Source organism: Merops nubicus, unplaced genomic scaffold (genome assembly GCF_000691845.1).
Source record: "Merops nubicus isolate BGI_N331 unplaced genomic scaffold, ASM69184v1 scaffold37512, whole genome shotgun sequence".
NCBI lineage: Eukaryota > Metazoa > Chordata > Aves > Coraciiformes > Meropidae > Merops > Merops nubicus.
Window position 1 is genome coordinate 11,470 of NW_008593549.1, and position 9,954 is coordinate 21,423.

Sequence of the window (9,954 nt, forward strand, 5' to 3'; positions counted from 1 at the left end):
CAGGACAAAGGTCTTATCATAATTACAGCTCATATCATAATTGCAGGTCATATTGTTAATTGGAGTGCTACCAGATGCCCTGAGCTACAGCATTGCCAGCTTGCAGGCCTTCCTGGAGTTCTCCTTGGCCGTGGGAGGGGAGAGGAGATGAGGACTCACCGCCAGGAAGCCCAGCTTGCCTCCACAGCGGGTCTTCAAGCCAACTGCAGCTGTCAGGTGGATCTCTGCCATGGTGCTGGGTGGGATCTTCTCCTCTGCACACTCGGCCAGGTTCACAGCACACAGGGCCATGTGCAAGCCCGAGTAAGCTGAGCTGGAGGGCAGTTTACCTGCACCAGGAGGGAAAGGAAAGTGTTATGTTTCAATGCAGTAGTACCAGCTACTAAATACTACTGTGATTTGCAAGGCTACCACCCTAAAAAGATAAGGATCTGTTGTCATGAGAAGTTACCTACCATCAGATACCTACTAAGTATTCAAGCAACAGAACAACCATAACCAAGTCTTCCCTCTACAGATCCCAAGCTTGGCACCCACAGGATGAGAAAGCCCCATGCAGCTAAACCAGTTAGGATAAAATCATCCAAATTTTGTCTCACTATACACAAATAACTCCACAAATGACGCTGGGGACAGCTATCCCTGGTGGCATGGCTGCCACTCACACAGCACCATTAGGCAGAAGGAAGTTCAGCTTGGATTTCTGACGGGCTTGGAGCCCATTAACATTGCAAATTGGTTTGCATGGAAACGGCCAGAACAGCCATTCACAGGGAACATTCCAGCACTTCCTTAGTACACGTGCACACACCCAGGTTTTCAGAGCATGTCAACACCAACTGGCAACCTGTGCTCTGCACAACTTTGGAAATTTAAGTTCTTCCAGCCACCAACCCCAGGTCCTGCTTCCACATCACGTTCCCAAGTGATAGGGATGAAACAGGATCTTAACAGAAGTAAAAAGTGAATGGATTCAATCAACTGCTCCTTGGGAAAGGCTCTCAGCCACCTCTGCAGACTCGGGACCACATTAGACACTGCTGTTGTTTCATCTGCTCTTCCAGAGCTCATTCATTGCATGTTACATTTCGATGAGTGGCTCCTGAAATTCATCACGCCAATTCCCAACAGCAGGCAGGCCCTGGTGCTCCCCCTGTGTCCCCCCACGATCAGCTTGGAGCCTTCAAATGGGCACCACGAAGCCAGGAGATGTGCCAGCTCCACCCCTACCCGTTATGTGGAGCTGATGGAGCTTGTGGTAGGCCAGGGCCGCGTCCCGAGCGCTGGTCTTGGCCTCGTCCTCAGAGCCGGCGGTGGCCTCCCGACCGCCGCTGGTGAGAGGTCCTCTTGAGGAGCCACCTGACCAGGGCCAGCTTCTGCAGGCTGTACTGGATGAGGTTCCAGGAGAGGCTGCAGGCCAGGTCCAGGCGGGAGGCGGGCAGGGCTCGGCCCAGGGCCGACAGGCAGCTCTGCAGGTGGGAGGCGGCGGCGGCAAAATCTCCCTGAGGATCACACCAGGGAATTCAGCAACTGGCAGCACCGTCACACAGGCACTGCCAGCTCAACGAGCTGACCTGCAGGCTAGGATGAGGGGTTTAGCTGAGGGAAGTGGGTCACTTGAAGGCAATTTACAGCAGCTTCAGATCTGGCCCTGCAGGTGGCTCCAGTCCTGCGCTGAGTGTGAGGCATCAGCACCAGGTGAAAGGAGCTTCCTGCCTCTTCAAAGCACATCTGAGCTTCAAGGGCCCCATATCAAAAGCCAGATGTTGCCTCAGCAATGGAGAAGACCTCCACGAGGCTGGAGGACAGCAAGCACACACAGCAGAGGCCAGGCTCTGGACAAAACCCAAAGATCTTGCTGCCAAAGCTTGCTACAAGATGCAGCAGCAAGGGACAAGGACACGAGTTAGGAGCCTCTTCCAGTGCTGCTGTCTGTTCCTCACTAATTTAGGTCGAGGGAGGATGGCAAACCACACCAGCTTCTGTGCAATCAGCCAGGACGACCCACTCGAGGAGTGCCACACTCTTCCAAGTGCCAGGCCACTGTCCCACTGGCCACAGTTCCCCACACCCCCTCCTAGGAGCTGAGTTTGGTGCCAAGCAAGGAGGTGATCTTACCCGTGCCAAATCCAGGTCTGCTTGCTTGCGATGCCTCCAGAAGGTGACCGAGGACCTGGAGTGCAGGCGGGTGACGGGCTCCCCGTGCACCAGGAGCTTCACAAACACACTCAGCACAATCACCCCGTTCACGAGCCACAGGATCAGCGTGGGCATCATCCAGCCAAACCAACTGCCTCCATCTGCAAGGGACATCCCCAAAGGGAAGTTCATCAGCAGGCTGAAAGCCTAGCAACAGGATCAGCACAGACCCAGGAGGACGTCTTGCTACGCCCACCACGTGGGCCATCAACTTCTGCCAAGTGAATTTTAAGCAGGAAGCACCTGTATCAACAGCTCTTTGTACAAACTCCAAGCCACGGCACTCCCAAAGAAATAAAGATTGTTATTTTTACAAGACAGACTTATAAAAAAAATAGAAGTCAACATTTGGTTTTCCTACAGTACCTTATATTCTGATTTTTCTGTCAGATACGCCCATGGGTACTCAATACTACAGTGTTATTTTCTGGTCTTAATTAAGTTTACTAAGCAACACAAAGGAAGTATATTTGCCAGTCAGGGAAATTACAGCAGGCCTACAGAATCCTCCACCCTCCCTAACCTGCTGTACTCTAAAATATTAATATTATGGGGTAAGCACATTGAACAAGCCATTAGCAAGACCTTGTAGCAGGTGTTTCTGAAGTAATTCTTCACCTTTTAGTATTAAGTTGCAAAAAATCAGTTGGTTACCTTAAAAACAATGATAAAGTGAGCATGCCTCAAAAGCTGGTGAGGACAGGAGGATGTCTCTTAGCCTGAACTATTTTTCAAGGGTCTATCCCAAGAGCCCACGCTGCTGGGCTACAAAGAGGTGTCCCCTCAAGGCATGGCTGGTTTTCAGCAAGAACATTGGACCTGGATATGGACTGGAAGAGTGTCCAAGCCCTCTCAGCTGGCTCCCTTCCCACACCCAGCCCTGTCTGGTTACCTGACTGGATGGTCAGCACGCTCCTGCCGGAGCCGTGCCGCACAAGGGGGTCGGGCTCTGGGGCTCCTCGGGCCTCCAGCAGGGATGTCAGGGGGTTGAAGGACAGGCAGAGGAATGTGAGGGCACAGAGGAGTATTCGAGAGCGATCCACCATGCCCAGGGCCACGGGAGGAGAGTCAGGCTCATCTTTAACCTTCAATGGAATGGGAGGAGAAAAAACTCACTTAGAATTCTTTAGAACAAAAAATGTTTATGCCAAGAGAGGAGTAGGGGGGAAAGGGAAACAGAACATGTTCCAAAATCTGCTTTAAGATCAAGACCAGCAAGAACTCCAGTGAAGCTTTCCCTAGCTTAGCAAGTTAAGGCTAAGTATTTGAGTGCCTTCACCTTTCTTCTGCTCCAAGTAATTTCAGTTATTAAGTGGATTACTGGTTAAGGCTGGGATTAACCTTTGCTGCCCTTACTCTTTTACAGATCTCCCAGAAGACCCACTTCCTCTATGATCTCCACAAAACCACCATGTCAGGCAAGGACAGCTAACAGCTTTCTGTTACTGTGGTTACTTATGGTCTCATTAAACACAGTTGATGTCATCATCTCTTTCCAAGTACTCCTGCTTTATTCTCTGGGCATATCTCTCTCTGGAAAGCCATGGGCTCTTTAGGTCATGAACATCCACAGTAAGTCCACAGAGACTCCACAAGAGCTCAAGGCTAAGTAGAGTTCTTACAGCAGCTCAGGAAGTGGTCTCAATCACTTAGAAAAAGACAGAACACACCCCATGCACCTTCCTCATCCTTACAAGGCATCTCTGACCCCTACAGACCTGCTTGCTAGATCTCCTAATTCCCAAGAGTGGAACCAGGGGACAATTTAAATTCTGGCCCTTACATATCCCTGAAGCCTTGAATTTGACAAATGAAGTCACAAATACCTTTGCATCATCAAGGAGTGGGCTTCCTGGCTCTGAATCAATGGAATATGGAGAGAAGCCAGCCTGGGATCCCGAGTCAGAAGCTGGAGGAGACATCAGCAGTACATTCTGGTTGAAGTCATCTATCTTCAGATCCACATCGTTGTCAACCAGGCTGCTTAGGTCAATGCCTTTCAACAGCTCTGTAAAAATCAAGGGTGAATTATGGTTGTGCTTCAGATCCTGCATCCTGCCAGTGCTGCTCAGATTGGCTCTGTCACCTGGAGCAACACTGGTCACTGCCAACACAATGCCCATGTTCTCCACCCCTGCCAAGGGTAAGAAAGCACAAGAGCCACCCTACATTTATACCAACTGCCCCCTCCCCACCCCCTGCACAGCCTCCAGAACTTACTGTTTTTTTGGTTAGCCAGCTTCAGAACCATGTTCTCCTGCCTCAGCTTATGGTTGGCCTGCTGTAGGTACTTAATGTAATCAATGGCTTTTCTGAGGACTCCAGACTTGTGCATCTGCAAGGAATTAAGAGGTACAGAAAGCAGTTTATATGAACAGTGTCAAAGGGTCACTCCTGCTTCTAGAGATACCACGAGCCTTTGGATCACATGGTGACAGAAATAAGAGTGTCAAGGACCACTCAGCAGCTGCAGAGAAACTAATACTGAGGCAAGCTGTGGACAAGGTAGCACTTTGAATGACACACAAGGACTGGGGGGCTCTCAAAGATCTTATAAAAATAGTACACTGGAAATAGATTAACATCCCAATAATGACAGAGTTCACAACTGGGTTTCAGTCAGAACCAGTCCCTTGAAAGCACAGTTGTTTTGAAATGAAGTGGCTCTCTTCTGGGATGGAACAAGCTGCTGTCTGTTCACCACGAGTCACTGTTTAATTCTGAGACAAGTGGTTCTCTCCTTGCCTCACTCCCTTGGCCATCCCCATGCAAATACTTGCTTCCAGCAACAGCAGGCAACTTTAGCTTGTAAACACAAGCCCAAAGTACTATGAAGCCACTGCACATCAATATTTTTACAACAGACTTGCAATTCCACCCAGCAATGGGATGTGACTTCACACAAGCACATATCTGTACAGAGACCATCCAAGATATCAAGAATACTCCTCCTTGGTCTGTCAGCATGAGGTGAAGTGAACAGGACAACCCTGAACACAAGGTGTGAGGTTGCTAATATTTGGGGAAGCAGGAGTTTTTACAACTCAGGATCTAAATGGAACCAATTGGAAAGCTCTGTAAACCTTTGTCCCTGATGCAGCCATGTGGAAGAGGAAATTCCAATTAAGCAAGCTCTGGTTTGTCAGAGTTATCACAACATCCACTTGGATATTTTACCTAGAGGGCTTATTTCATTTAGAACTACTGTAAGAACAAACATTTAAGGTACAGCTTATTTTCCAAGGAACAGCACCACTAGTATAGCACAATAAACATCTTACAGGTGACCCCTTCCTGAATCAAGCTTTGCATCACCCAAGTGCTTCTCACCACTCTTATCCCCACACGTGTGCATGCTACTCACAGCCACAGGTACCCAACTGCTTCATTTGGTACAGCAACAATCAAAACGAAGTATTCAGGACATGAATTTTGACCTTATTCCACATCTTTACCTTGGCATCTGTCCCCATGACAAGGTCCTTCAGCTCAATGATCTTGTCATTGATGGAGGACCGATAACGCTTTTCAATGATGTTGTGAGTTGTTCTCCTCTCTCCTTCTTTAGGTGGTTCTGGTTGCTTGACACCCCCAGGAACTTGTTTGATAGGCACCTTTTCTTGTCCCACCATCACTGGCATCGTGGTCAAAATGGTCCCGTTGCTCCCAACAAGGGTCTACAAAGATTGTGTGTGACAACATCATGAGCAATCAACCAACTTAGAGAAGGTTTATGATGGTAAAAGAAAAAGGAGTAACCAACAGAAGAAGCAGGAGAAGTGTGTACAGCTCAGAAATGCCAGTTTCCTCCCATCCTCAGCTGGGCTGAGCACTGGCACAGCAGCCCAGGAAAATCTGCCACTTTGCCTCCCACACTGGTCACTGTGGAGGAAGAACATCTCTTGTTCTCCAAGAGCATCAACGCTCTTTGCCAAGACCATGTTCTGTCTGTCCACTAAGCAGAGAAACAGATCAAGACTCCTCCTTGATCCTCACAATCCTCACACCCCAAGTGTCCAAATCCACCTTTTCTGTGGACAAAAAGTCATTAAACCAGCAGCAGGCAATGCCACTTCCAAACTGCTAACAGTAATGTAAGGAAGGACCTGACTATGGAAAACAGACTTTGGCTGGAGCAAGGCAGCTGATCTAAATTAGATTAAATGGAGAAAAAGTAGATCCAGAAGCTATAAAAATGCCTTTAGATGAGAAACTAAGGCAAAGAGTAACATGCACCAGTGCAAAAAGCTTAAACTTGGACATCCAGATGGAGGACAGACCACCTACACCAAACTGAAGCAGTGGGGTGATAATCCCACCACAACAGCTGCACAGAGAAGCTGCTAGGACAGCTGGAGTAAAGGAAGTTTAGACTGCTTAACCCAGAAAAACAAGGGTTAAATTACAGCAAGGATCAGGGCAGTGGCTATGGAGAGGAAGAGTTAATTCTGTCAAAAGACAGACTAACATAAATGAGAATAAGTGAGCAAATTCAAGAACAACTTTGACTCTGAGACTCTTCTAATTGGGGTATTAATTTATTTTCATTTCAATTTGGAACTTGACAAATAAATGAATTTAAAGTCCTACACCTTTCCTTGGCTAATTCCCACCAAATTTCAATGTGTTCAGAATTATTTACAGTTTGTGTAAAGAAAAAAGTGTGTAAGAAGCCATAAAAAAGAAGTCAAAACTTAACTCTGGGCTTGCAAGTTTCTCTCTCCCAGTAAATATCTGAGCAAGAGATATCTGTTCAGAATGTACAAGACTATCACCAATGTGTCTCTGGGGGCAGAAGTTTCTCAGAGTTGATGAAGAAGTGGAGCCCATGAAGCACAGCAAACATCTCCAATGCTTATATTGAATCCTTACTGTAAATGTCCTCTGAAAATTATCTTAATTTTCACATTCAACATACATTAGACCACACTGAGGGAGGGAAGGAAAGTCCTGCAGGTATTTCAAGTGAATCAGCTTTCAGATTCAAATATCTCCCAAAGGTTAAAAATGAAATGGAATTTTTAGGTCACATTCCTCTCCTTGTAGTACCAGAAAAAAAAAAAGATAAACAGAAACGTGTCCTTGGTCTTTGCTTAGTGGCCATGGGAGGCTGCCAAAAAAGTACAATCTGTGTGTTTAGCCTTGGCAGAAGCAGGGTATTACTCACTTTGGACGTGTCTAGAGCAGCCTTCAAAACCCCTCCCATCTGCATCACTGCAGAATACTGAAGCCCAAACCTCTTCCTTGTGTTAGGAGAAAAGGATGCCAAGGAGGGGAGGGAGAGGAGGAGAAGATCCATATGGTACCTGCAGAGCTGTGGTCTGAATGGGAGTGGTGAGTGCTGTCAGGGCTGGGTTCTGTACTGCAGCCACCACAGGGTTACCATCTGCCTTCAGGGTTGTCAAGACCAGGGAGTCTGTTTTGATGATCTGAGGTTGGACCAGAACCTGGGATGAAAAGAGTGAGAGGTGAAAGGGAGAAGAGGCACAGCAGAGATCTCAGCAGACAGAGTTGAGACTTTATATCTCAGTGGATGGCAAAAAAACAAGGCAAGTATTTCTTCCCCCTTGTGCCCTGCACCACCTGGATGGTTTTTGTCAGCCCCCTATGTAAGTTCTGCCCATGAGACAGTCAGAACAGGGCTGGAGGGTGGGAAGCAGAGGAACCACCAGGACATTGGTTTTGAAATCAGTCACTAGAAGTACACGAGTATGCAAAGACACAAAAGAGCTGGTGGAAAAGCTCCCTTCCCCTCTCCAGTTACACCTATAATTAGCTCTCTGCATTAACTGGTTGAGTACTCAGACTCCACCACAGCTAGGACAGCCTGGTGTGGTAAATATCTGTAGGAGCTTTCCTGACCCCCCAATCTCACCAGAAGGATCTGTACCATGGCTATCAATCAGATCTAAATCAACTGCAAGTTATTTTGCCTAACACAGCTTACTCTTTTTTTTCCAAACACAGAGAACACCATAGATGGTACAGGACAACTGGTTCAGACCAATACTGTCATACTGAGTGGCCTAGCCATACTTTGTTTAATACAAAGACACACAAGACTTTTTCACTTGTCTATGTTTTAAAACAAAAAACAGACACTGCAGCAGCAAAAAGATGAAAAGAAACTGTTGCAGAAGAACTGGAAGAAAACACACCAGTGTCACCCAGCCTGAGACATGGTAGAGGTGATAGATTTGCAAAAAAAAACCCAGGCAAAAGTCAAAGAAAGCTTGTTCAAGTAAGGTTTCCAATCTGGTTTGGCAGCGCCAAGTTACAAGAGCATCTCAGACCAGGTTTAGTGGAAATGGTTTCTGAACCTTGCTCTCTACTTGAAGTCACATGACAGCTCACAACAGGGACTCTCAGGCATGACTTGGAAGTCAAATGCTTCTGGAACACAGGCTAGAAATCCCTCTAGTGCCTAAAAACACTCATGCAAAAGCAATCCCAGCCAGGACTGCCAGCCCTTCAAGCTTTGCCACCTTTCCACTGGCACTCCAGGAGACCAGACCCACCAAAGTAACTTCTTCTGCTTCTGGGTCCCTGCATCCCTCCATGTTTTTACTTACTGGGACTTGCTGGACCTGTGGGGCAGCAACTGTCTGGACAGTGGCTGGGGTTAAGGTCTGGATGGTGCCGTTGGCAGCCTGGGTCAGCACCCTCTGGGCCTGCACAGTCTGCACTTGCTGCTGGATGGCAACTGGCTGGACCTGGGAGGATGTCACCAGGCTCTGGACTTGAGGCTGGAGAACTGCAAAGCAGAAGAGATGTCAGGAATGGTTCCAAGGCACAGGTCTCCCCTTCTGGAGGCTGCAGAGGCTCGTAGCTCCACTTCTCTTCTCAGAGCTTCTCAGTAGGCAGCAATCATCTAACACATCCCACACACTGGGAAGGTTCCAGCTACTCTGGTGCCTCCCCAATAGGACTGCACCTAGAATAGCAGCTTTCCAGGAGACAAGGAGGACCAGCCAAGAGTAAATACAGTCAAAACCCTCTGGCCTGATAGCACAGGACTCATTACTCCAGTGACACTACACAGTGCACCCAACCAGCACTTGCCCACCCCTCTTGATCCTGGGGGACCCTAGGAGCCTATTTATCACGTGAAGAATCAACACCTACTGAAGAGGGTCAAGACAACAGGCATTCACAAAGGAAGATCTAGTCATTAAAGATCCCTACAAGTGTCTCTGCTCAATGCAAGTACTGCATTTGAGAGCTTGGTTGTTGAAGTCTGCGTTTGGGACTGCCACACAGGACACACTCAGCACTGCATCTGCCTCCTGCACCCACCAGCAGGGAGACAGGGTTGCCAACAACCATGTTTAAGCCACTTTTCTCAAGCCTCCCCAAGGCCACAGGGGAGAAGGCCGTAACAGAGGGGAGCAGTGAGACAACTACCTCAGGAGGTCACACAGAAAGATTTAAAACCTCATTTATGATGGTTTCTCAACTCCAGAACCACACAGGGAGGAGAAGGGACACCCCACAGGCAGCACTGCAAGGAAAGGACCACGGGGCTTGTCGTGACACTCTTCGAGTCTGAACCCAAACACGATTACTGCGAGCACAGCAGGCACACCCCCAGCCCCCTGAAACCACGAGCACCCCAACATCTACCTTGGAAGCTGGTGGCGGCGTTCTGGTAGATGAGGGGCTGCTGGATGATCCTGGTCTGGGGGGCAGAGCTGAACGTCGGGGCGATCATCAGGGCCTGCTGCTGGAGCTGGGGCTGGGGCCGGGGCTGCAGGA

At 48.3% G+C, this 9,954-nt stretch overlaps 1 protein-coding gene across 1 annotated transcript in view; it reads right to left on the reverse strand.

Annotated features, from left to right (window-relative positions):
• LOC103768334 (sterol regulatory element-binding protein 2-like) overlaps positions 1-9,946 on the reverse strand; it is a 17,840-nt gene extending 7,894 nt beyond the window's left edge. The window contains 11 exon segments of the mRNA XM_008935476.1: positions 160-329; positions 1,231-1,325; positions 1,327-1,502; positions 2,119-2,300; positions 3,092-3,284; positions 4,026-4,207; positions 4,420-4,534; positions 5,655-5,876; positions 7,506-7,646; positions 8,772-8,953; positions 9,823-9,946. Coding sequence (XP_008933724.1) covers positions 160-329; positions 1,231-1,325; positions 1,327-1,502; positions 2,119-2,300; positions 3,092-3,284; positions 4,026-4,207; positions 4,420-4,534; positions 5,655-5,876; positions 7,506-7,646; positions 8,772-8,953; positions 9,823-9,910 — 1,746 coding nt within the window. The 5' untranslated portion in view covers positions 9,911-9,946.
• Between the last annotated feature and the right edge of the window lie 8 nt (positions 9,947-9,954).